The sequence below is a fragment of the Citrus clementina genome, unplaced genomic scaffold (genome assembly GCF_000493195.1).
Source record: "Citrus clementina cultivar Clemenules unplaced genomic scaffold, Citrus_clementina_v1.0 scaffold_7, whole genome shotgun sequence".
NCBI classification, from domain to species: Eukaryota; Viridiplantae; Streptophyta; class Magnoliopsida; order Sapindales; family Rutaceae; genus Citrus; species Citrus x clementina.
In genome coordinates, this window is record NW_006262075.1 from 20,880,523 (window position 1) to 20,907,885 (window position 27,363).

Sequence of the window (27,363 nt, forward strand, 5' to 3'; positions counted from 1 at the left end):
TAATTTTCCTCTTCCTAATAGTAGAAAGAAAAGAATCCTCTTCTCTTATCTAATATTTCCTAATTAAGCTTTATGTGAGATTGTGACACATGTCATGCATTTAAATCTTTCTAAGATTATAATATAATCTATTTTGAACTTTTTTCCTTATGAAATATTAAAACATATTGTTTCCTTAACCGAGGTGCTGCTCTCTTTAATCAAACTGCTGCTTCTTTCTCTATTGCTTTTATCAGAAACTTTAAACTTTAGTGTATAATATAAACTTGAACAATGTATTTGCTTCATTACTGATTTAAAAAATATATATATAAACTTGAGCAAATTAAGAACAAATATTGGTAGTTAATTCTTTAAAGAGTATTTATGTGATGGAATTAGAATGGAATTAATTGATTCCATTGTTCGGTAGTCTGCAATATTAATAACAATTGAAGACACTAGCTAGAAGGCTAATTATATCAATTGAATTTGCATAAACATCATTAAAGATTTGCGTAATGCAACAAAATTTTGTTCTATTAAAATAATCAAAATTCATAATTCCGATAGAAATACTGAGAAAATAAAGGATTTTATAGTATTGCATAATCGATCGATCGATCATGCTTGTTTCAATGGAAACAGTAGCAATGGCAGGAGTTGATAATGTTTAATGGGGCAATGATGTTGAAGAATGGGTTGCGTCAATGAAGATGACGGCAATGATCAAAGTCAATATCAAACTATTATTAATTAGGAAAATACTAAGTATCAAGAAGAACAAGAGAAAGACGAAAGAATGGAGCATGTGCTGAGAGGAGAGAGAGAGAGAGAGAAAAAGCTGACAAGAGAGAGAGAGAGGAGTCAAAACGGCAGCTTAGATTGTAGTTTCTCTCGTCTTTTTTTCGTTCTTTTTGATATTTAGCAGCACTTTATTAGTTAAGGATGGAAGCCAATTAATCATGGAAAATGCTAAACGGCTAAAAGGAAGAAAGAAGAACGATAGAAATGGCAAAATGTGCCGCTGTTTCGTTAATTATTATGATCAATGGCAATATTTTACTTGGAAGTTCCGGAAACCATCCCACCCACTTTAGAGTTAATGTTGATTTGCTTTTTCCTATTTTTATCTTTTAATTTCCGGCATTCTCCTCGTATTATGGCAAATAAGATTTAACTTTAATACAAAATTCGTGTTTCTGCATTATCACTATTTTAGTTCAATAAACTCTACAATTTTCACTTTTTAATCAAACTTTATATTATTATTATGGTTTTTTTTTAGTTATGATATACCTGCAAACTCTTTTATACAATTATTTCATATAAACCCATGTGACAGCACATGACCCACATAATTTTTTTATTATTTTATATTTTTATCCAATCAATTACATCACAAAAATAATTTATCCAAGAATTCGTAACTATAACATTACTGTTCTAATATTGATAATTAATTTCATTACGAAAGAGTGAAAGTCTTCATGTATGTCCTCAACCTAAAAAAATGGAATAATTGCGACCTTAGTACATGTTCTGAAGTTAAAAGAATAGGACTATTTGATCGGCGGGAGTAATATTGTTCACAACCAATGACTGTAGACAGTGACTGAAATTTTGTCAAGGTTGCCGGTAAAATCTCTTATCCGATTTAGGATTGTTTGCAAAATTTGATCTGATTTGGTGTAAAGCCCGGATTTTATTTCCAAAATTACCAAAGACTCGAAAACTACAATGTTGTCCACGACAGATATTTGGTTTTTGTTTCATGACGAAATGCTCCAAAATGGATGTACTATTTATAGGATACGTATGATCTTTTCCTACTTCATTGGTATATTAGTTTCTGTTAAATTATTGCATTATTGACAAATAGAGGTGTTCTTTTATGCTAGCTCTAGGCATTATACACATTCTGTGAAGTAGTAAATTTTGATGATGCAGGACAAGTCCTGCATCATCAAAATTAGAGTCGTACTTTAATTTCCTTTTTTCCTAATTTCGTCAGGATTTTCTTTCTTTATATTGTAATTCATAATTATATTCCTTTTTTAACAAGGAATCATGAATTTATGAGGATTAAGAGTATCAGTTATCACTGGCAAGTATAAATAATAAGCTTGTTATTACGTTTCGATTCGCTAGCTCATTCTCCAGCCTGCAATCAATCAGCAGCATACATCATCACCATGCTTGTGGAAGGCGATATTTCTTGGGAATGCGAGGAAGTAAAACCTGAAGATGGAGAGTACAGGTACGTCTGCGGTAATTATACTGTTCGATCCAAATCTACGGTTAAATTTTACCTACAATCGGATACTTCGTACAATAAAGAATGGCGGTATCCGAATTCAGAAGGCCATAACGTTCTTCTGTACAAAATCGAACAGGCTGTCGTTGTTCCTGGGAATCATTATTCTGTCGAGATTGACGCGGCGGACATGATGTCTGCGCCCACGCCCGAAGCTCTCATCACTTCAATCAGCGAAAAGGTACTCTTCTTCCTGAAGCCAACCGCAACTGAAGACAATCTCAAACAGTTGGCAAGCGACATAATTTCCGAATCCCGTCAAATTATAACCACCAGTAGTAGTAAGTGGTCAATATTCTTGATTGGCATATACATAAGATATAATACGTATATGTATTTAGATGAGGTTGACATGGAGGTGATAGAATATTACGAGGGGATGTTACCGGCTGACTATCTTGCATCGCTAAAGCCTCTGCCGACGGTAATACTCGATGGCAATTATTATAATTTTTCTGAATCCAACGAGGAAGAAAGCTGTTCAATTTGTTGGGGCGACAAGTACTCGTCAGGATCTCGGATTAGTAGCATCCAATTTTTGAATGAGTATTTGGAAGGATCTGATCATCATCACGACATAATTAGAATGCCATGTTCGCACGACTTCCATGCAAACTGCATCACCAAGTGGTTGAAAACTACCAATTCTTGCCCTCTCTGCCGGTTCAAGTTGCCCACCTCTGCTACCTTGCTTGCTATTCTAGATTTGTTTGATTGGGTCAATGATCTAGATGGAACATGTAAGCACATGGGCGAAAATAATATTAAGAAACTAGATCATAGGTTTGAGCTCATCTCAAGCGAATATATGTAGTTAGAATTTTTTTTTTTTTTTTTAAAGGAGCTGATGATGTTTAATGGGTTATGTCAATGAAGATGATGGCAATGGTCAAGATAGAATGTAGAGAGATCACATGAAGAAGAGAATTTGTATTGTATTTTAAATCAATTTTTTGTTATCTAAATCACTTGTACAACTTAGTATTTATACTGTTGCTCGGATTCACTCAGCTCGTTACTAAGCTATATTTACAGTTATACCAAAGTTAACAAAAATAACACACTCTAGAACTAATGAATATTAAACAATGAATCTGGACTGTTACTTCAATAACTAACAAAACTCATCGCAGAGCTACAGAGGAATCTCAGCATAACTGTTTTGCCAACTAGCACTTCTTGCTTTGCACGTGTAGCCTTCAGTACAAATCCTATGTGAGCAGCTGGCTTGGTTCTCAAATGAGCTCCAGTTGGCACTCCAATGTGAGTTCATTCAAATTCAACTTCATTAGTGATTTCAACATCCCTTCTTAAACTTAAGTCTATTGGAGAGACTTTTGTCTTTGAAGAAGCTAAACTTGGGATATGTAAGTGGTTTACTCAAAACATCGACAATTTGATCATTGTTGGATACAAATGCTATTTCAACTTCTTTCTTTTCAACTTTATCTCTGACAAAATGAATATCTATTTTAATGTGTTTGGTTTTGGAGTGGAGTATTGGATTTGTAGTTATGGCAACTGCACTTATACTGTCACCCAGCAGTAGGGGTGTTCTTTCAAGTCTTATATCTGACTCTTTAAGAACTGAACATATCCATGTTATTTCTACTCAAGCCAATGTCATAGCTCTATATTCAGAGTATGCTGATGACTTGGATATCACACTTTGCTTCTTTGAACTCCATCTGATTAAGTTATCACCCAAATACATACAATAACCACTAGTGGATCTTCAATCATTAGGATCATTGCCTAATCAACACCTGAGTAGACTATCATATTAAGGAATTCATATTTCTTGAAAAGTTAACCCATAATTAATGGTTCCTTTTAGATACTTTAACACTCATTAAGCTATCCAATGTGGCTGTGATGGATTAGCCATGAATTGACTCAACTTGTTTATTACACACGCAATTTCTAGCCTTGTCAGTACAACATATTGCAAACTTCCAATGGCTCTTCTATATTGTGTTAGATCAATATATTCTTTCCTTGTATTCTTGCTTAGCTTTTCTGTTATTGCAAGTGGTGTATCTACCCCATTATACTTCTGCAAATCAAATTTGGCAAGTAATTCCTTTAAATACTTAGCCTGAGATAATACGAAATTATCTTCATTCCTTATGACTTTAATGCCAAGGAAAAAAATTGACCCTTCTTATTACTTTCTTTCCTCCTCTTTCCTTTTTATTTATCTCTCATTTCCAATCATTTCTTTGAACTAAGGATCTTGTTACTTTATATAATAATGTAAGATACATAATTCTTATACAACCGCTTGATGAAAATCTCACGGTTGTGAAAATATAAAATACTAAAATTTTATTATTTTTACAACAGTTAAATTTTTATCCGGCAGTTATGCAAGAGTTTTGTATGTTACAATATTAAATAAGGTAACTAAAGCTTTGAACTAAACATTGGGAAAACAGAATGATTAATACAAGCCGTGGAACGCACCCATGGCAGTCCATTTTTCCATTGTTATTATTATTATTATTGATCGGATAGGCCCATTAAAATTAATTTAATAACAATAATTGCGTCAAGGGCGTAGATGTAATATAATAAAAAGTGAGGGTAAAATAGGTGAATGAACAAGTTCAAAGTCGCTCGTCATAGTTGGCGGTTTTTCCTCGCTCGTATGTAAAATAACGGATTGAATGAAAACTCATTTTCGCTTCATTTCATTTTCTTCTTCTCTCTCTCTCTTCTCTTCATTTTCATTTTCATTTGGAAAAAAAAAAAAGAAAGAGAGATTTGAGATCTATATTGTAAACAAAAAAAATGGCGTCAGTGTCCCCTTTGGCGAAGTATAAGCTGGTTTTTTTGGGCGATCAATCGGTGGGCAAAACCAGCATCATCACGCGTTTCATGTACGATAAATTCGACACCACTTACCAGGTCTTTCAAAAAATCAGTTTTTTCCTAATTAGTTTTGGTGAATTCTTGTTGAATATTGGCTTCTACTGTGGTGTGATGTATATTTGATTATTGGTTGGTTGATTGGGTAGTTTAAAGGGTAATTTTGATTTGGATTTATTTTCATGGTTTTCTTTTTTCTTTTAAAATTTGGTGCGTATGATGATGGATCTTAATATTTTAATATTAAAAGGAAATGATCTTGTGGAATTGGTTACGTAATGAAGGTATTGAATTGATTTATGTGATGGGATTTTAGTGGGTTCAAAAATGAATAGCAGATGTGAACTTGTTGATTGGTTGACATAAAAAATAATTTAAAAAATAAAAAATTTCGCTTACGAATATGGCATTTTGTAAAATTGCAGGCTACAATTGGGATTGATTTTTTGTCAAAAACTATGTACCTTGAAGATCGAACGGTTCGTTTGCAACTTTGGTGAGAAATTTTCCCCCTTTCTTCCACTTATTTGAATTGCCTTTTGCCTGCCAATATGTGAAAGTTGCACATTTTTTTCCATCTGACGCTTTAACCGTATGTACAGACAAGCTTCATTGAATTTGTATAATCTAATTTCACAGGGATACTGCTGGGCAAGAGAGATTTCGGAGTCTTATTCCAAGCTACATCAGAGATTCTTCTGTGGCAGTAATCGTCTATGATGTGGCTAGTGAGTAGTATAATTCAGTTGACATATTTGCATTTATAATGTGATTTGTATTACACTCCATTGCATGTTCAAATTACTGTCTTGACTACCACGATGCAGATAGGCAATCGTTCTTGAATACTTCTAGGTGGATTGAGGAGGTTCGTACAGAGCGAGGAGGTGATGTTATCATTGTCCTTGTTGGTAACAAAACTGATCTTGTTGATAAAAGGTAAGTGCAAGATGAACAGTGTTCCATGGTTTGAGTTAATACCTGCTCTTCCTCTGCTCCTGATGAGGTTGTGAATGTTGTTGATACAATTATATGGTTTATCTTTGGCTTGATAATGCCATTTTGGTGACTTAACAGGCAAGTGTCTATAGAGGAGGGCGATGGCAAGGCTAAAGAGTTTGGAGTCATGTTTATAGAAACCAGTGCAAAAGCAGGATTCAATATTAAGGTGAATGATATAAAATAATCGTTCAAGATTATGTAATTTACTATTTTCTTTTCTTTTGAAAAGAGTTGACGCATTCAGAATCGTGCTTGAGATTAGTGTAGTAATTTTCTTATATGATACTTCTATGTTGTTTTTGTTTTGCAATTCTTGGTTTACCAACCCCAATCTTAATGTTGAATGCAACATTGCAGCCTCTCTTTCGGAAGATTGCAGCTGCGTTGCCAGGAATGGAAACACTTTCCTCCACGAAGCAGGAAGACATGGTGGATGTAAACCTAAAGCCGACTGTAAATTCATCTCAGACAGAGCAGCAAGGAGGAGGTTGTGCTTGTTAAAGAAATGTATTTGAACAAAAAGATAGAGAGAATAGCCACAGCCATTGAACCACCCAACAATCGAGCAAATTCAGCTAACATGATGGATGATGAATCTGAGTTTATGCTATTTTCAGAGCAACAAATCCCGGCAAATTCGGTGTTATAAATTTGTTCAACATACCGGCAAGTTTTGAGTGTTAATTTAGAGAGCAGAAGCAGCTCATCTCCTGTTCTGGAATTCTGAAATTAATAGACAGTACTCGGATATGTGCTTTTACTCTTCTTTGTTTGGTTTTCGTTTTGCTTGTTTCCTTCACTGAAGAACATCTCCCAAATTATGTCAGCGATTCTTTTCAATGTGCATTATTCGTTAATTTTTATTAGTGTGCCTGTTTGAGACAATTTTTATGATTATTACCTGGTCAGCTGGTCTTCTCTGATTCTAACTCTCATCCATAAAAACCCAGCTATAAACTGCAACCATCATCGGGCTTTCCGCTTACCGTTTCAGAGCTCAAATCACCGTGGAATACGCAGACCACTATACCGTAATTGAGTTAGAATACGAAGAATATGATTATTGATGAGGAGCCGTAGTTCTTACATTAAATTCTATATTCATCCCAAGTCTGTTCTTGCAAAAGCATGGTACACAGGGGGGGGGGGGGGGGGGCGCGGCGCGGGCGGGGGGCAGGAGCACGAGGAGTTCTGATACGACCATGGAACCCAATCAACTTCATCTTCTAGTACTCTTTCGGGAGTGCACACTGTTGAAAATTTCCTAATGATATGATCTTCTGCGCTTGTGAAGTTACTTAGCGAAGCTGCCGTGCAAGTAACAGACCACCAGCCGCGAGTTCAACGGAGATGGGAATTCATACCGAGATATGTATAAAAGAGGACATAAAGGTGATGGAAGAATATAAGATATGGAGACATCGGACTGAGGATCTGATCAGCTGCTGATAATGAGAAATGTGCTTTTTGTTTGGAGGAGTACTTTGGCAGAATCAAAGACGATAAGCAGACAATGTTCCCATGAATTTCGTTGCTGTCCTGTCCTATCCTATTTTCTGTTTTCAGATGCCCTCATGCATTTTCGAAGAATTGTTCAATTTATAACTAGGAATCTAATCATGCATCTTATATCAATTTGAATTTATTCTTGATTGATCACTTCTATATCTTTTATTTTCATTCAATCATCTCCACTTCATATATTTGTGTCAAGGGACGAAGAGCAGGGGCGCATATAAATTTCACCATGGTGGTCCGCACCATAATCTCAAACCAGAATTTCTGAATGTTTTATATACAAAGAAACCCTCGAAAAATATTGACATTGTAAAAGTTATTACACGAGAAAAATGGGGAGCTCAAACCGAAGCTCCTTAGAAAACTTCAAAGTGGAAGTTCAAGCAGCCATAGCCTTTAAACATGATTGAAACCGTCACCGTTCTGCCTAACTCTCAGAGTCAGATAGATCAAAATTAATGTCCCCAAGCTTGACCTGAATGAAGAACAAGAATAAAAGGCGTTAAGTCCGGAATCTTGCCTAATGCAAGTGGAAAAATCTCATCAAATTCGAATTTGATTTGACCATGTATCTAAGGAGGTTAGTGGTGACTGTAAAACACGAGATCCCAGGTTGATCTTCAGTCTGTCACTTATATGGTTACTAGATCATATTGGCATAAAAGGGTTAAGTCAAATTGATGCTTGCATTATATATGCTAGTCTCAGCAAAATGAATTCCTAGCTAAATACAATTTGCCAGAGAAATGGAAGCTTACAAGATAGAGAACAGGAGGACCACTTTTCTTGAATCAAATGAGGCAGCACGTCTGTATCTTCTCCACCTGTTAGTGGGTGCGTCATGTGTCCTCTCAGTTGGTGATTTATCTGCCAAAACCCAGTCTCATTTTAGTAAACTTGTAGACATATTCTATATGGCATAAGCCACTCAACGGTATTGATGGTGGCTAAAATTATAAATGTAAAGTGATGTTCTCTGGTGTCACAGTGGGGGCTGATGTAATATATTTAGAGAACTCTACAAGCGAAATTCAGTAACAATAAGCAACAATGAATAAGAAATTGCAAGAACTCCCTACCTATATTTAAGCTTGCTTGTCTCTGCAACACCTTCTGCATATGCTGTAAGCCATCAAGGACAATACTCAAAAACAATGGAAGACAAAGGATTTTCAAAACAAGCAATTAATTCAAATAAACAACTACTAGAAAATGACACCAACAATTCCCACACCATAAATTTGATTTGCTTTTAGTGTTCTCTGCTGGATAAAAGTAGATTTATTCAAGGCTATGAAATGAACAAACAAGGCAAAAGGACTTACAACACCCTCGCTTTTTATACTGCCAAAAGTCTCATCATTGGACTTAAGTGTTTCCAAATTTTCCTTCTCAATATTTATGTCCACAATACATGATGAATAAGCATCTGCACTTTTCATCTGTAGATCGATGCACTTGTGGCAATCTAGTTGGGTATCCAGGCTTGTCCGACTTTTAGATGGGAAGGGAACTTCAAGAAAGCTCAAAAAAGTTAACTGTGATGTACAATTTGGGCTCGTGTTTCCTTCATCAGGCAACACTGAAATGCCGTAGACGTCTTGAACCTGCTTATAAGAAAATAGAATTTCAAAAACTTTCGAATTTCATGCAAAATTATTCCTTCAGAGAAGACTGAGAGAAGGATCGTGCTGTAACTTCCTTACAGCTTTGTATGATCATAGAATATGTGCAAGCCAGATATAGCAATGCCCAAAATTTTGTTTCAGTTGTACGGTGCTAGAGCATTTATTGGAATGTGTTTATGTCATAGAAAAAGATTGATTTTCGAAAAACTTATCTATAAAGTAACAATGTAGATTGATTTTGAAGCAGTATTTTTTCTTTTTTTGGGTGTTTCTGTCAGTAGTCAAAATACTCAATAAGCTCATTCATGTAGAGAAATAATAAAATGTGGCTAATATTTTTCAGGTTTGTGTGTTCACAGCTTAGGACAAATAGGTATTTACAACTTCATGGAAAGTAAGAGTTTCCATTTACAACAACAAAATGAATTAAGACGACGAGATCAGTTTGGTTCGGCATCAACTCCTCATTCAAAGCAAGTGGATCCAATTATTTCCGTACAGAAACAAGACACAAAGCACCATTGCACAATACACATCAATGAACTTACATGAGAACTGTGAAAGGGGCACTCTTGTTTCTCTGGAAAAGAAGCCTCCTCAATTAGAATAGGCAAAACATCTGAAATTCCACGCCAAAGAGAAATCAACCCACTAACCAACTGAATATACTGAATCTTAATTAACCAACCAAAAAGAGTAAACGGATCATTACCCAGAGAACAGTGATGATTGACCTCATCAAAACTTGGTTTCAGCAACTGAAAACACGAACAGCTCACAGGTAGACTGCTGTTCCTATCCATAATCCCCGGAAAGTAAACTTTTTCCTGAAACCAATTTGTGTTAAAACTTCACCACTGGAAACCCACCTTGGACAGAAAAATAATCCGCAAAGTACAGAAGGTACACTAAAAAAATGTATTCGCCCACTACATTCAACGTGCATAGAGTAGCAAGAAAGTATTACAACAGCTCAGTTCAGCTGCCAATGAACCGGCATTAAGCTAAACTATTTTCTCATATAATGTCACCATAAGCCGTATTTTAGGCTTTCAATTGTTTAATCACATCCTGTAAATTTCAATATCCTCCATTCTCTCCTTTTCCAACTTCATTAATTAGCTTCTTTATAAAAGTCATTCAACGGACTCTGAAACTTATCATTACATAACTAACATTGCAACATAAAATTAGAAAAAAAAAAAGTAAAAAGATTTGCAAAAAAGAAAAGAAAAGAGCAACAGTAATTACAGCAACCATGCACAAAATTGGTCGAAGATAAACAGGAATAGCAACAGAGTAGTATAAATATGGAACCAAGTGTCCAAATCAGACAGACATTGTAACAAATAGTTGAAATTGAAGGAGATTTCATATATGAGGAGCAGAAATATCATGTAGAAGCTAAATTCGTTTCATTTTTCTGACGAAATTGGGTTGAGATTGAAGAGAAGAGAGAGATTAATCAGATTAAAGAGCAAGCAGGATTTGAAAATTTTAACCTCATTGCAAGAATTGGCAGCCATTTTTGCGGGGAAAGTGTGTTTTTTTTTTTTTTTTTTTTTTTGCTTCTCAATTGAGTAACTTGAGAACGACGAGTGAAGTAAGTAAGAGAGATTTTGGAGTATTTTTAATGTTTCATTTATTCAACAAAAAAAAAAGAAAGAAAAAAGAAAAGAAATATATAGAAAAATTTGACGTGGCATAAAAGCTCCTGATTGAGACATTTATAACCCCGACAAATCTCACGGCCTTCTTCTTCATTCATCGTTCCTCATTAATTATCAGGGAAAATTACCGTTGGCTCCTCTCTTTATGTTATCTTTTTTATTTGATAATTTATTTATATTTTTTTTTAATAATGACAATTTACATCTTGAATTTTTCTTTTTTTTAAAAAAAAAAATAATTTATCCCCTTCTATTTAATATTCTCACGTAAAGATGATTAAATAGCTTATAAAAGTTAATGTGGTACAACCAATTTTTTTTTTTTTTTTCTTTTGACGGGTCTCAAAAATCAATTAAATTAAAATCATACTTTCCACCGTATTCCAACAAACACACGTTGGATCATGATGTATACTTTTGTGTACTTGTAGATCTTGCATTTATTGTACGCTAAGAACGGTTGTATTATAAAAGAAACGAGATTCAATCTAATAACACAACTCAGCGACAACTAATGCAAATCTACGTAGAATCTTGGTGGGTACAACTAATGCAATTTTCTAACACTTTTTTTCGTTTTTATACGAAAACAAAAATATAAAATAAAGGTAAGAAAATAGGAGAAGGGAAAGTGGGATGAGGGGTGATGGGAACTTGGAAGGGGGAAAAGTAAATAAACAAGTAAAAAAGGAGTAGAGAAGGGGGAGTGAGATTTTTGGCAGGTTGCTGGGAGAAGGTAAAACAAACACGTGAAGCCTAAATGGGAGAGACAAAGAGACAGACAAGAGGGGTCAAACGAAAATGAAAAGGAAAGCAGTCACGGGGTGTTCAACTATTCATTCACGGACTGACTCTCTCTCTCTCTCTCGTGCGTCGGGAGAAATAGAATCCAATACCACCATTACACCAATACCAGCAGCGCAGCAGCGATTAATTTGCCAATGACTTACAAATAGCATCATCTTCGTCACTGTACCTAAACGGCTCAAACTGACCGACAGACAGCGACCGTTTCCAGCCCCACTCTTTTCTTTCTTTCTTTCTTTCGTTCCCAATGCAAATCATGTTAAGTAATTATAATACTACGCATTACATTCATGGAGCCCGCTACCTTACTTTCGGATGTAACTTACTCCTCCGTCCCAGAGCAGAAGAACAATAACACAAATACAATAGTGGGGGCTCGCATATTTTCATGGGAGTGAATCTCACAAATTTGGAGATAAAAGAATGGAAACCATATTTTCATGGGAAGGTGGGAATGAGATTGGGCGAATAGGGATGAGGAGTGAATTAACATTTTTATCTTTAATAAATATTTTAAAAAAATTTCAATTTTACTATTAAACATATATCTTAATTATATTCATTTCTCTACGATAACATACTTCTTTTAAAAAAAATTATTTTTTTATTATTATTACTACTAATAATAATAATAATAAATAAATAATGACAATAATCGATCAAGGTCAATTTAATAATTTATAACAATCCATTAAAATTCTAAAATAAAATACATACATCAATGACAATATAGCTTATTACAATTTCAATTCATATAGCTAGAGTAAATAATTTATTCTGATCCTCGTTCTCTATTTTAATTCCAATCTATTGTCAATTACTGATTCGTAAACGCATAATTAATTTGATACAAAAAAAGGTAAGAGGTGGAGAAAATCCAAATTGATTTTCTAATCCCTTACTTTCTCCATAATTTGAACTCAGGTGACCAGTAAGAAATATACTTGAAAATTACTAGTCTAAGCTTCTACGGACACTAATATGACACTTGAAGTGCCACTAATAATTAGTGACAAAGTCAAACTTTTAAAGAGGTTGGGGGAAAATTTTTTTAATTTATCTAATGAATTTGATTTTTTTTTTCTTGTAAATGTTTTCATTTAATTTAGAGTCTAGTGTACTCGTTTAAGGTTATTTATAGTTTATAGTCAGTTTCCTTGTTATTAAAGGACAAACAAAAATTTTAGTTGAAATTGAGAAAACATATATAATTTTGTGATTTTTTTTTTCCTTTTTGGTTTGAGTCGATTTTGTAAGCTTGCAATTCTTTTTGAGACAGACCTATTCTTTAATAATACAAGACGGCTGCCTTCAATTAATATGTCCTGATTGTTTTTAATCATGTGTTTGAAAAAGAACTACTATATTATATTTCAAAATTTTACATTTATATGCATGCAAAACACAAAAACATAAGATGACAACAAAAAAAAAAAGAAAAAGAAAAGAAAAGGAGAATTAAAGTAAAATTATCAAATTAACGTAAATCGTATACGCTGTGTTGAATACAATAAAACTAAAAATTATTTAGAGAGAGAGTCCTTTTTTTTTTTTAATGCTAGGCAGGCTTGAGTTCCGAAATCTGCCTTTTTTTGTCTTCTATCCACCTCTTATGTTGCTCTCTTGACAATGCTTGTCAGTCCATCCATCTGAAATTTGATTCAATTTGGAGATTTTTCAAAAGAATTGAAGTAAGTTTCTTTTGGAGAAGAGCTAATTAAATGTATAGCCTTTTCTTTTAAAGTTTTTGATCACTTTGAGCTCTTCGAGTTTCTTCTTCTTCAGAAACAAGTACACACACACACACACACACACACATATATATATATACATACATACATACATAGATATATATTTGAGAAAATTATTAGACTTGGCAAGGGTACCTGGCCTATATATGTCAGTTTCTATGTTGCTCGTACATTATATTCAACTGTAGAAATAATAATGAAGTATGACACTCGAGTACAAATTGTGTAGGGCAATTTCGTGAAGATGGCATGCATTATTGTTTATGTAATTTTGGGTTTTATTAAAGAAACAAAGATGAAATTCCGAAATAATAAGAAAGATTTCACAGAAACTCAAGATAAAGGCCTCGGGTTGGGCCAGCTTCATCAAGCTCGTAAGAATTGGACCCAGGCCCATCAACTTAACAAAATTATTTTCGTTTGTGAAAGAAAAGCTCTACCCCACTATTTACCCGGCAGCAACTCCCAAAGAATAGAAATAGTGGCGGGCGTCATGATTAAAATGTTGATTTTCTTTCTTTTTTCGATATTTGAATTGAAAAAGAAACATGAATCCAATGGCCAAACAATATAAATTAATTCTCATTTCAAATTGTGGGTAGGTTTTTTCTTTTCTTCTTTTTAGATGGAAACATAATAGAGCATAAGTTTTGAAACAGAAGTATGCTCTGTTAATACGACCAAAACAAAAAATAAAAGATTACTTCATCGATGATCAAATAATAACCTAACACAAAGCCCTTACTTTCTCCCACAATTGATCGCACTCCAGAAACTAACTCTCAACTCTTCAGGTTTTGCGACACACGACCAATATGCCATTCTAATCAGCTTAAGCATGAGCCGATACTTGTTTGCAAAGTCTATAAATTCCTCACAGCATATCCCCTCCTGCGCCTCTTCGACAAGAATGCATTGCTCCGTGTTCGACAACAATATGCTAAATATAAAACCCCAAGATTGTCATAATATGTTTCTGTATCTTCTCCTCAGGCAAGCTCCCAACGTAAACAAACTCTAGAAGAGGCTCGAGCTCTTTGCGACTCTCCTCAGGAAGTTTGACGACTATCCCACCACGTCCATACGATCCATCTAAATCTGGCCTGCCCAAGGTTTTTAATCTTGCAGCGAGTACGCTTCTGTGTGCAGGCATGGGAGTCTGAACGAAGCATCATGTCGCATGCAGGGGATGGTGGTGGGTGCGGGCCTTTTGGCAAAGAATATATACTACACGTAGAATAGAATAAAAAAGAGGAACTGAGAGGCTTTCATTCATCTAAAGGCAAAGAATAATGAATGAAGCACATATTCCATCATACTGAGTGTTGACAAGTTGAACCAACAACTACAAAATGATTCTTTCTTTATTACTTACTTATCCTGTCAGGATATTTACTTCTTCTTTACAATATTGTTCGATCGATGTTTCTAAGGTAATTAAATTAACTAATTAATTAAATTTTATTATATTCCTAATATAATTAATACCTCTCAACCTATTGTCAATTTAGACCACTAAATTTTCACGGGGGTGAGTATTGCGAGGTTAAGATTCTCTCAAATAATTCTCTAACGTTGCAAAGTTAAAAGAGATATCCCGAATTCCTTTCTTCTTCTTCTTCTTCTTCTTCTTCTAATAATAATAATAATAATAATAATAATAATAATAGAGATATCCAGATTCCTTTCTAAAACTTTTAATGCCGTGCCCATAGTACACGCACGGATGGGAAGGGCTAGCCTTTGTTTGTAGGTTGTCGCATTAGTCTTGTTTTATCCTTTTATAAAACTGACTGATTATGGTTGATTTCTAAACAATATTTTTCCTTATTGTCTCTCTACAAATAATTAATTAAATATAAGAGTTTTCTATTTATTTTATTTTATTAACTACGTTTTCTTATTTGAACAAGCATAAGCTCTACAAATAATTTTGCACTACATCAATTTCTAAAATATTTTAATTTCAACTAACTATTTACTTATTGTACAATTTATGAATGCGTAATCATTTTATTCTGGTGAATTTGCTTTCTAGTTTCCAAGAATAAAAATGGGCTGCAATTGGAATGAGTTGAAATTGAAATGAAAAACGAGAATCAAAATAGTTATTTACTTGAATTGTAAGAATAGAAATGAGCTACATTCCTATTGATAAGTTTACTTTTTTTTTGTAATCAATATAAATTGTTATAAGTTATCAAGATACCCTTAATTAAAATTATATATTTTTCGCTGACAAAGCAAATTAGCAAACATTTTGAAGGGAAATATATGCATGATTATTATAATGTTAAATGTAATACAATATTTTATTAGAATAGATTAGTTATTATTACTACTACTACTACTACTATTTTTTTTACTATTATTATTATTTAATAATAATAATAACCTTATCATTATAGTTATTATAATAAAAATAATATTAATAGTAGAATAATTATCTAATGAGAAAATCTTCATTTTAATAAAGTGATGATGCCATTAATAGACAAAAAACAAAAAAAAATACAATCTCAAATATAATAAAATATGTGTTATTTTATATTTTAGTGGTATCCTTATTTTAATAAAGTGAGTATGCCCTCATGAGAGAATAACTCAATAATAGTAAGAATTATAATTTCTATTTAAATATCAATCAATATTAATATCATTGACTGATATTTAAATATGGTGAAAAAAAGAATATTTTTTTAAGGCTAAAAGTATGGATTTATTTCTTATTTCTATTCTCCCAATTCATTATAATTTCTCTCATGAAAATGACATTCTCATTCGTCATTCCTAAATTCATGGTCTTCACCCAAAATTCATTTCTCATTCTTTAATATCTTCAATAAGGAAACACAATCAATCATTCAATTCTCTAATCTAAAAAGTAAACACAACATAAAGATAGCCATTAGATCTGTGGCAAAACACATTTAACAATGAATGAATCATAGGTTAAGAAGAGTGTTGACTAATTTATGTGTCAAACTCAAAGCCCAAAAAGAAACAAAACACAACTCAGGTTGTATCAGTGTATGTGCATCGGTGCATGTATGTCGAGTTGCGGCGATGAAGCCGAGAATAAGAAGCAGCAACAAAAGCATCTTCTTTCTGAAATTTGCATTTGACACCAGCAGTCACTCTCTCATTCTCACCACTTGGAGGACTTATTTGAAAAATAAAAATAAATAAAACATATTCCATATTCCAAAATTCTCTCTTGTTTCTTCTTCTTCACACGTCCGTCTCTCTTACATTATTACATAATCCCACCCAACATTTCAATTTTCATGTTGTTGCTCCTTCTTGTGTCGGAACGGTACGCATCACCAACTACCACCAGCTGCTGCAATGCACGGCCAGGATCATTCTTTGAGCTTCAACCTAGCCGCCCACTTGATCAAATCAGAACCACCCTCTGATCATCGTCATCACCCCTTTGCATCCGGTGGCTTGTTTCTTGACCAAACAACAGCACTGCCGCCCTCGTTTGTTTCATTGATTAACACTCATTTACTCGGTAATCAAACCCTGCGTTTTGTTCATCAGCGGCGCCGGGGATGTGGGTTTCTGTCGGTGAGCTTGTCGATGAAGGGAAGCGGTGAAGGGTATGTTGGGGAATCGACAGAAAGTTGGGGGCAAAATGGGAATAGTAAAGGCGGGGAAGAGGAGGAGGATGAAGATGAAGAAGTGGAAGAACAAATGGTGGCGTTTAAGGGAGGGAAGGAGGTGGAAGAGAAGGAACTTGGTGCTTATAATACCACTAAGCATCTATTTGCTGGAGCTGTTGCTGCTGCTGTCTCCAGGTTTTGTTTTGTTTTCTTTTTGTTTATTTATTTTTAGTTTCTGCTGTTAGTGAAGTCAGTTAGTTTTATGGGTTGATATTTCTTTTTATCAATATCCAATGGAACAGGGAAAAAAAATAGTCTGTTTTTGTATTTAACTTTGACAAGACAAAAATGTCACTTTTAGCTGGAAGACTTTGTTGAGAGAGAGAGAGAGAGAGAGAGAGAGTTAGTTATATTTGTCATTTGGAAACAAAAATTTTCAATTTTTTAATTTTCTTTTGGTTATATGAAATAAAGGGCAAGCCATATGTGATTGTTGGTGCAAATATTTATGTAAAAATTTCGGAGCTACTGAAAAGAGTCAAAGAAGCTGATTGTAGTCAGGGTGCTGACTTTTGTGCCTGTCCAGACTTTTGGAGATCCATTTATCTTTATGATTAACGAGCTAGACTTGAAAAGTGGAATAAGTTCATTTACTATTAGTCTAGGAAATGCATCTTGTGGATTGATTTTGATTGAGTTCACAGCAGTTGCTAAGGATTCTATCTGATATTTATATACAACCTGAGGTGGATTCTTGGTAACTGCGCCAGAGCTTTTGGTCTGTATTGTACTAAATTGAGCTCATTTATGTGGAACTCTAGTGTGCTATTTTGCATATTGCTAGCACGTCATGCAATATGTAATTTCATATGCTGAGATTATTGTCAATAATGTGTTGATGTGTTCCTTATGGCTTATTAGTAAATCGTATTGTTCATGAATTCACTTATTCGTATAAAATATATTTGAGTTATTGCCCTTGTGGCGGCGTATATGGTTGATTCTGAAAACAATAAAATGAGTAGTTTAGATTTTTCACTTTTTAAATTCTTCTGGAATATATATCAAAACAATTAGCTCAAATTTGCACTTATTTGATTTTTAGGTCCTTTGATTTATCATCCTTATTAAAGCTATCAGACAATGTCTGTTTTTCTTATTTTTGTTCTAGTGTATGAAAAAAATATGTTATTTATTCACATTCTATTTGGAACTTCCTTTTGGTTTTGTTTTATCAGAACTTGTGTTGCCCCTCTCGAGAGACTGAAGTTAGAGTACATTGTTCGTGGGGAGCAGAAGAGCCTTTTTGATCTTATCAAGACAATTGCAGCTACTCAAGGGCTGAAAGGCTTTTGGAAAGGAAATTTTGTCAATATTCTTCGAACTGCTCCTTTTAAGGCTATCAACTTTTATGCTTATGATACATACAGAAATCAACTATTGAAATTGAGTGGCAAGGACGAAAGCACGAATTTTGAGCGGTTTGTTGCTGGTGCTGCAGCTGGAATAACTGCCACCTTGCTTTGCTTACCATTGGACACTGTATGTGCCAGTTTTAGAATTATTTATATTATGATCATATGTAGCTTACTTATATTTCAACTTGCTGCTGTGATGTAATTTTACTTTTCTCTATCTGCGGGGAAGATGATTGGATTGTTTGTTTATATCTGAGTTCTTTAATGCTTTCCATAAGATTTCAAACAACTCAAAATGGAGATTACTTGTCCAGTGAGTCTGGGATTGTGCCGAGGGGAATTATTCTGTTGGTCAAGATTAAGAAGAATCAAATTTTGGTCTCTATAATTCATAACATCCATTGTTTTGAATTTTTTTTTTTTTGGTATATTTCAACTGAATTTCTGATCAAATCATACTGTTCTTGAAATGGGAAATATTGCAGATAAGAACAGTTATGGTAGCTCCTGGGGGGGAAGCATTGGGTGGTCTAATTGGTGCTTTCCGTCACATGATCCAAACTGAAGGGTTCTTTTCTCTTTATAAGGGTTTGGTACCCTCAATTGTGAGCATGGCCCCTTCTGGTGCAGTTTTTTATGGTGTCTACGATATATTGAAGTCAGCTTATCTCCATTCACCTGAAGGGAAGAAGAGACTTCAAAATATGAGAAAAGATCAAGATCTCAGTGCATTGGAACAACTGGAGTTGGGTCCAGTTAGAACATTGCTTTACGGGGCAATTGCTGGTTGTTGTTCTGAAGCTGCTACTTACCCATTTGAAGTTGTGAGAAGACAACTTCAAATGCAAGTCTGTGCAACGAAATTAAATGCATTGGCGACTTGTGTCAAGATAGTTGAGCAAGGAGGTGTTCCTGCTCTGTATGCCGGATTAACTCCCAGCTTGCTGCAGGTTTGATGTGTATTTTTTTTCATTATGATTTTCCTCTATTTTGGCTCTCCTTCATTCTCAAAAGGTAGATTATGCTATACTTTCGGTTTTTCCTGCATCAAAATCCTAGAATTACATGGTCCATGTCCATTCGTCGACGGGTGTTTTGCCCATTTTGTGCTATGGTTTGGTCAAAAGTCAACAACAAATATATTTCATATTTTCTCTATTAGAGTTCATCTAATGTTTCCATCATTTATTTCATGCTAAGTGTTTTAACATTTATTTTTAATTGCATGCTTATGATGGCATTAACTCCTTTTGATCCCAACTTATTATAACTTGAGACATTTTCTAGTACTGCAGGTTTTACCATCAGCTGCCATAAGTTACCTTGTATATGAGTTCATGAAGATAGTTCTCAAAGTAGAGTCATCATAGATACTTGATTCAGGTCTGAGTAAGTTGAGGCTGAGAATGAGGCATATCTGCGTTAGAAGAGATCTAAATTGTTCTGGTTGCAATTTGGCGACACAGTGAACAACTTTGTTCTGTGACATTGTCCAACACCAATGATGGATAATATCCATTCATCTTCTTTTAGCCTCTCCCTAGCCTTCTTTCTAATCAAAGAGAAATAAATTTAGCAAGATTTTGGTCTTGGTATCCAAAAGTTTGCACGCACATGTGGTTTGGTGCATACTTCATCGTTACAAATCTGTTGCTAATGTAGCCATTGCTTAGCTGCTGCCACTGAATTTTAATGCCATCTTACTTCTGCAATTCCTGTCGTATAAATAGCAGTTGCAAGATTATAAAGAGGCGGCAACACAGACATGATCAGGAATAAGTATATGAAAAACAGCAAGATATCAATGTTAAATGCCCCGAATTAGCATTTGAGAAAATAACATTGAAATATTGTGAAAGAACACCATTGACTGTTTAATAACTTGATAATCTATACAAGTGAAGTCGATAAAGTTATGCTTCAAATTTTCCTCTACGATTTTTTTTTAATTTTTATTTTATCAAAATGGTTACATATGAAACTGGGTAAATGTAGCAAACAGTTTTGAATAACTACATTTATATAACCTAACAAACAAACACTTAAGCAAATAAAGTTTGACACAGCTCAACAAAATTCCACACCGAGGTAAAAAGGGTCCTCATTTCTATTCAGCGCACTTAGGCAAGCCTTACTGCTGCCAGCCATATTGCTGATTTCGACTACCACCCATTTGGTTTGGACCCCTGCCAGCAGCAGAATTTCCATATTGACCACTTTGGGAATAACTTTGAGGACCAACTCCGTACCCGCTAGCAGGTCCTCTGGGACCATTTGCAGGCATACCGGCGCCAGCATATGGTGGCCCACGCCCTTGTGGTGGATATGGTGCATTGCTGTAACCACCACCTTGGCCTCCACGATTCGGGTTGTTGTATCCACCACTCTGATTTCCGCTTGGATACCTGTTAGCACCTCCAGGAGGACCACGGGGCTTTCCATAGTGATGATGACCAGGACCACCAGGAACCGGCGGAGGTGCATTGTTCATGGGATGATTTGGCCCAGACCAATGATGAGACTGCCCGGCGTGTTGAATAGGAGGCAGGCGGCCATGCGGCTGTGGGTGATGCAATTTCTGTCTCTTTGTGGCTTCTTCATGTTGTCGCTGTTGCTGCCTTCTTTTCTTTGTTTGGTACTCATGCGATGATTCATATTTGGGCAAGCTGCAAAAATAAACCAAGGATTATTTAAAATATCATATCATCACGGGACCAGGAAATTGTGGCTAACCCAAGAGACAAAGCAACTAAGTATAAAATGAATGAATCAAACTGATATGCCATCTGTGGGATATGACAAATTAAGAATGTGAGTGATACCTCTTGGGATCACACGGCAAGGGGTCAGTCCAAAAGTACTCAGAATCAAGTGCATCCTTTGCAGATATTCTCTGCGAAAAGAAAGAATGATAAATAAGCTCAAGAAAAAACTGAAAATATGTGTTCAAGCAGCATAAATAACAATGTAGAACAAAGAATGGGATGATAAGATGTGGAAACCATCAACTATAATGTAAAAATTGCTGGCAATTAAAGAAATATTTGCTAGCATCATGAAATAATGTCAAAGCAAAATCCAAGCACTGGAACAAGAAAGTCCAAATAGGTAGACCCCTTTCCAAGTCAAAAAATAAAGTTCATAATTCCATTGAATAAATTCCTAAACATAATTTCATTATATATTTCAGCTTTCCAGTGAGAAAGAAATGAAGTGTGAGATCAGAAACCATAGCTTCCCCCAGAAATAATGTAAATTCTGTTCTTCTCTACTATATACTGCATCCAGTTTTATTATCAAATTCACGAGAAGCTACTAAAATATCAAAAATTGTCTTAAGACATGGAAGAATCTATTATTTTCCCAGGATTAAACTAGTAGTATTCTACACTTCTAGTTCCCTGAGCTGAAGCTCAAGTGTTGTCAAAAAATGACAATGTTCTAATAAGTATGAGATACAATTTCAAATAAATGATATCCTGGAGATATTTTGGATATTCACACACAATAAACTGTTTATATCCAATGAAAATGAAGTCAAAAGAAAGATTTATCGTTCAATGAAAATGAAGTCACAAGTAGTTTCGTTTCAAACTGTATGAATCGAATATTAAAATCCTGCTAAGAAAACATTTTTTTTAAAACAAAAAATTGAAAGATCTATAGCAGTTCTATTAAAGCTATAATAGTTATGAATTAGGGATCTTGCGACTTAAAACAGGACAGAAACTCCCAAATATGCTTTGATTTCAATCAAATGATTCACTCCAACTAGTTAATATCATGTACAACAAACTGAAAAGTAAAGGCTTCAAAGAGGTACCTGGGAAGGATCAAGCATCAGCATTTTCTCCAACAACTCCAAAGCATGTCGGTCAAAGCTGTAAAAGCAAATATATTTGTCAAAATTAATTTCTTGCAGAAAATTGGCACAGAAGTTTTCTAATATTTTATGATAAAAAAATTAGTCAACAACAATAGACATGAACACAAAATCTTCTTTTCTTACTGTCTGAAAACCTCTCTGACACGTCTCTTCATGGTCCTTGAGGGCTTAAAATGGTTGTATGCAGGCATCTTAGCAACACCAGGCCAAATGGTTTCATCAGGAGACCCACAAAGCTCAAATATCTTGCTCAATTGCTCAGCCTGTAATTAATGTCAAGATAGCGTATATCAGATGTGGCTATAAGGGTTCAAGCATTTTATTAAAGCTTTTCAAAAACAATTGAACCACAAGAAGAGAAAATTATGCTCTGTGGGTACTGGCATATCAATTGCACATAGAATGGGAACCATAAACTTAAAAGCAGCAAATGGACAGAATATATCAGGATCCTAAAAAGAAAAGGCAAAACTTTGGGCCAGCAATTATTTCCTCCTGAACCTTCCTAGTACCTTAAGCATTAGACGCTTAAGATATTCTTGCTTAGACATACACCAATTACAACACAAGCAATATAAAACAGATTGAGTAGAATCATGGTTTAAAAAGGAGCAGCCCAACCTTTCAACAAAAAATTAACTGCATGAAGACTCTCTTTGAAACCCATATACTTTCTCAGCTTTTCACCTACATTTCTCAAAAGGAAAAGTATCATAATTCGACATTCCTTTAAGCTGACTAGGTTCCAGTTTCACACCTTCACCAAAAGCAACCATATACCGTTAACCAACAGATCTCTCTCTATACATCTCAAGCACATACCAGTCTAGCTCATTAAATATTATTCCGCCTCCATTTTCATTTAAACAGAGTTTAGCATCAAGGAACAATAAGAGCAATCTCACTCGCACACTTGAAGCATCGACCTTGGCTTAATAACCCTAAGATTTTAATCTTAAACACAATTATCTTCTATTAAAAGCATTTACAAAAGCCAAATTTTCCATTTAAAAAAAAAATTCTGAATTCAATGCATTCACTACCTTTTTTCAAGCTAAATCACACCAACTACAAAGTAATAATAAAAAACAACAAAGCATCAGGCTCATACTCATTAATCAAGAAACTTGTCAACAGACTAAAAATTTCAAGAAACATAAGTAACCTCATTTTTTCCAGGCAAGATAGGTTTCCCATTCAATAACTCAGCAAAAATACAGCCAACAGACCACATGTCAACAGCTGGTCCATACTTTGTGGCTCCAAGCAGCAACTCCGGGGGCCTGCAAAATTCATATCATTCTGAACCAAATACAAACTATGGCACATTCTTCCAATGCCTCCCCCCCCCCCCCCCCCAAAACAAAAAAAAAAGGTAGATGGAGGACATGCTAGGCAAGATATAATTGAAGCCAAGGCTTACCTGTACCACAAAGTAATTACACGATTTGTAAGGGTGTTATTGTGGTCATAAGAAAATGACCTCGCAAGCCCAAAATCTGCTAGCTTCAAATTTCCTTCATTATCTATCAAAAGATTAGAACCTGCAGGAACAAGTTTTCCTCAGCCATAACAATTTTTGTGGGATCAAGAAAACAGTTCCTAATGCTATTTGATAATCACCTTTAATGTCCCTGTGAAGAACTTGATTAACGTGACAGTAGTGAAGCCCAGTCAGTAGCTGCTTCATATAACACTGTTTAAAACAACAAAACATTAGTGGTGTCAGCCATTAGATGCTTGATTAAAAAAAAAAAAAATTCCCCTTAAGTAAGCTACTTATATACCTTTATTTGGGGAACAGTAAATCTAAGTCCCGGACGATCAGCAAGGCCTGTCAAGTCATGGTCCATGTACTCGAAAACCATGTAGGTGCTGCCCCTGTACTTATTACCATCTGTAGTTTCCAAGAAGGTACAAGTCATGTAAGAAACTCTGAAGCAACACAAAACCAACTGAATTGCAGTTCACGAAACAACTTTAGTCACCTGGCCTCCCTTGCTCATCCCTCTCAGGACCTTTAAGCAAAATAAAAATATCAATTGTATGAATCATAGCGATATAATATTATGGGTACAAATTATTCGAAGATATGCTAACAACTAAAACTACAATACCTGGAGAAGTTACAATCTCTTTTAACTTAATAACATTTTCATGCTGAAGCTTCTTCAGAATTTTAATTTCCCGAATGGCTGTTATTGGAAACTGCATACATAGCGAAGAAAATTCAGATAAAATATTGGAGGAAATGCAGCTTGGTTTCTCTCTATTTACATGTGCTTGTGGGGTTGGGTGTTTTGGCTGGGGGGGACAGTGCGTGTGAGAGTGCATGCAAGTGTCATAAGCCAAAACAATCATTTATTGTCTTCCTCAAAAGAAAAGTAGAAACGTATTAACTTAAGAGGAGCTTACCCCTTCTTTTTCATTATCCATACGTATCTTCTTCAAAGCCACAATTTCCCCCGTTTTGATTTCTCTAGCCATGAATACCTGACTGATACACACAAGCATGAACCCCAATAAACAATAAATGAATATCAAAATAAGAACAAGTTATTTAAGTTCATAATTGAGCTACATCCTCCAGTACAAACCCCATACATATCTCCAAGAAAAATACAATTTCTGCCACATCTTTGTAGAAAGACATTAAAAGTTCATCACTATTACTTAGCATCAAAAGTTTTTTTCCCTTTTATTTTTCTTTCGTATTACGAAGATATTCTACAAAAGACTCAGTCACTATATTTCATAGCATAAGTTGACTTTTACCACCAAATTGCCACAGACATTCATTACTTAAGTTGAAGCCAACAAGAACTATCTTTTTCCCTCCAAATGGGCAGTCTTGGGCAAGAACTAATGTTGCATGCATTATATACTAAGAATTTTATCTCTAAAAACCCCAAAACATTGCATGCATTATATAGTTAGCATGTATGTGGTAACCAGCAAAGTAAGAAGTCAAGGTCTTGATTAGAAGTTTCTAATAATTCACTGCTACTTCTTTCTCACATTTAGGAGTATTTGACAGCAAAGAGAATGGATCCTAAAATGATTTTAAAAGAATCAACACATCCCAATTATTTAAGGGCTGAACTTTTATCATATTCTAAAATTGAGCACATAATTAACTTAAATTAGTATACAGCATTATCATCCACAGTCCAATACCTCTCTGTGCACAATTTGGGAAACTCACATATACTCGGAAAGTACACGCACTATTTAGTCAGGTCCAAACAATCCATCTACTCTCCACAAAAGTTACAGAGCACTTAAACAAGAAGCATAGGTTAAAACCCTAGAAAAAAATTAATATTTGATAAGAAAGGAAGAAATTTAACAATTCCAAGCATATAATTTTTTTAAAAAAAAAAAAACCCAAAAGAGAAACCCTCAGTAAATCAATCAAAAGTAGTATGAAAAAATTTAAAAAATTGGGAAATTCTATCAGACATCCAACAACGCTAAAACCTACACATAACCCCAAAAATATATATATAAAAAAAGAAGAAGAGACTTTGCTTTTCTTTTTTTTTTTTTAAAATACCCATAAGTTCCTTCACCAATTTGCTCCAGTCTCTCGAAGCAATCGACACTACGAGAACCCCATGCCGGCGGCGGCTCTTCCACGTTCAGTTGCCCTAATGCCGCAACTGCCATGTCTCTCTGCGCTTCTGATTTTTTTTTTCTTTATTAGTTGCAGTTTCAGGTGATCAACGAAACTAACGATGCGGATTTTAATTATTTTCATGTCTTGAAGATATTATTTATGCGTAACTTCGGGGTAGAATTCACACGTGATATGCACGTGTTAACTTTATTATTATTATTATTATTAGGATCCCCTAAGTTACATGCATGTAACTTACAACCAACATGAATAGTGAATGGGCCCACACCACTCACTATTCATGTGAGAGGGTTGTAAGTTACATGCATGTAACTTAGCATTAGCCTTATTATTATTACTATGATTGATCATACGGACACAATTTTTGTATAAATTTATCTTGTATAAATTGATGTGGTATTAATTTATTAGTTGAATGAAAATATAAAATAATATAAATAAATCATGTGGGCCAAGTGAATATTTAATTCAACCAATCTTATCATTCCACATCAATTTGTACAAAATAAATTTATATAAGAGTTTGTGGTTATATTATTACTCTATTATTATTAGAGTATTACCACTACTACTACTATCATTTTGGGCTAAAAGCTTAGAGCATCCATTAAAAATCCTTTTTATTTTTACACTCATGCTACAACTAATATTACGTCATATTGTTATTAATATTTAAAAATCAGACTATTATTAAAACAACTTTTAATCTTTATTAATATTTAAAAAATATTTATTTCACTCGTATGTTATAATTAAAGAATATTGTATTCACTTAATTATGTTATCATTAGAAAAGGAATGAGATTTTCATAATATTTTTATGGGGATTCAAACACTTACTCTTAATGTACGAGTAAGCACTCTCCACTCGGCTAAAGACTGATGGGTGGATTCATTAAAAATCTATACTTATTCAAATGATTTGAAGATATTTTATGCATTTGATAACAAGGATTAGATAAAGTTTCATGAAGACAAACTAATGAAATTACATATAAAAAAATTCTCAAAATCACTTTTGAACATTCTTGCAATCTCAAAACAAATCTTTACGGTCGTAATATAGATAATGGATTGCAATTGATATCCTAGATTATTTATTGTCATATTTTTTGAGTAATACAATTATTTGTGAAAGAATAGCACTAAACATCTAAAATAATATAATGTTCATAAAATAAATAGTGAAATGTTATAATTAATTCAATTCGGACTTGCTAAACATTTTCCATATCCATTGTGCTAATAAAATGATGATGATTTAGTGC

The 27,363-nt window shown here is 34.3% G+C and overlaps 4 protein-coding genes across 9 annotated transcripts; 2 read left to right on the top strand and 2 right to left on the bottom strand.

Annotated features, from left to right (window-relative positions):
* Nucleotides 1–4,935: 4,935 nt before the first annotated feature.
* Nucleotides 4,936–6,928, top strand: LOC18037200 (ras-related protein RABH1e). Its single transcript, XM_006428133.2, has 6 exons — nucleotides 4,936–5,206; nucleotides 5,593–5,663; nucleotides 5,807–5,895; nucleotides 5,995–6,106; nucleotides 6,245–6,335; nucleotides 6,527–6,928. The coding sequence occupies exons 1-6, from the start codon at nucleotides 5,090–5,092 to the stop codon at nucleotides 6,668–6,670; spliced, it is 624 nt and encodes a 207-aa protein (XP_006428196.1). The 5' UTR covers nucleotides 4,936–5,089; the 3' UTR covers nucleotides 6,671–6,928.
* Nucleotides 6,929–7,885: 957 nt separating this feature from the next.
* On the bottom strand, nucleotides 7,886–10,957 carry LOC18036910. Of its 3 annotated transcripts, none has more exons than XM_006428136.2 (7): nucleotides 10,818–10,957; nucleotides 10,028–10,142; nucleotides 9,864–9,934; nucleotides 9,013–9,294; nucleotides 8,767–8,809; nucleotides 8,446–8,554; nucleotides 7,886–8,162 (listed from the first exon to the last, which is right to left on the bottom strand). In XM_006428136.2, the coding sequence occupies exons 1-7, from the start codon at nucleotides 10,839–10,841 to the stop codon at nucleotides 8,084–8,086; spliced, it is 723 nt and encodes a 240-aa protein (XP_006428199.1). In that variant the 5' UTR covers nucleotides 10,842–10,957; the 3' UTR covers nucleotides 7,886–8,083. The 3 variants fall into 3 exon arrangements, with proteins under 3 accessions (XP_006428199.1, XP_024036388.1, XP_024036389.1); XM_024180620.1 differs by lacking the exon at nucleotides 10,818–10,957 and adding an exon at nucleotides 10,655–10,803; XM_024180621.1 differs by lacking the exon at nucleotides 10,818–10,957 and adding an exon at nucleotides 10,567–10,648.
* Nucleotides 10,958–16,807: 5,850 nt separating this feature from the next.
* On the top strand, nucleotides 16,808–20,334 carry LOC18036911 (probable mitochondrial adenine nucleotide transporter BTL3). Of its 3 annotated transcripts, none has more exons than XM_024180296.1 (4): nucleotides 16,808–17,346; nucleotides 18,390–18,693; nucleotides 19,055–19,519; nucleotides 19,857–20,334. In XM_024180296.1, the coding sequence occupies exons 1-4, from the start codon at nucleotides 16,892–16,894 to the stop codon at nucleotides 19,884–19,886; spliced, it is 1,254 nt and encodes a 417-aa protein (XP_024036064.1). In that variant the 5' UTR covers nucleotides 16,808–16,891; the 3' UTR covers nucleotides 19,887–20,334. The 3 variants fall into 3 exon arrangements, with proteins under 3 accessions (XP_024036064.1, XP_006428201.1, XP_024036065.1); XM_006428138.2 differs by having other exon boundaries at nucleotides 19,865–20,334; XM_024180297.1 differs by having other exon boundaries at nucleotides 19,055–19,524; nucleotides 19,865–19,947.
* Nucleotides 20,335–20,417: 83 nt separating this feature from the next.
* On the bottom strand, nucleotides 20,418–26,124 carry LOC18037002 (cyclin-dependent kinase C-1). Of its 2 annotated transcripts, none has more exons than XM_006428139.2 (12): nucleotides 26,012–26,124; nucleotides 24,871–24,952; nucleotides 24,573–24,663; nucleotides 24,444–24,473; nucleotides 24,243–24,352; nucleotides 24,079–24,151; nucleotides 23,879–23,999; nucleotides 23,621–23,738; nucleotides 22,579–22,718; nucleotides 22,393–22,450; nucleotides 21,392–21,462; nucleotides 20,418–21,235 (listed from the first exon to the last, which is right to left on the bottom strand). In XM_006428139.2, exons 1-12 carry the CDS (start codon nucleotides 26,122–26,124, stop codon nucleotides 20,701–20,703), a joined length of 1,542 nt encoding a protein of 513 aa, XP_006428202.1. In that variant the 3' UTR covers nucleotides 20,418–20,700. The 2 variants fall into 2 exon arrangements, with proteins under 2 accessions (XP_006428202.1, XP_024036063.1); XM_024180295.1 differs by lacking the exon at nucleotides 26,012–26,124 and adding an exon at nucleotides 25,633–25,804 and having other exon boundaries at nucleotides 20,701–21,235.
* Nucleotides 26,125–27,363: the final 1,239 nt, after the last annotated feature.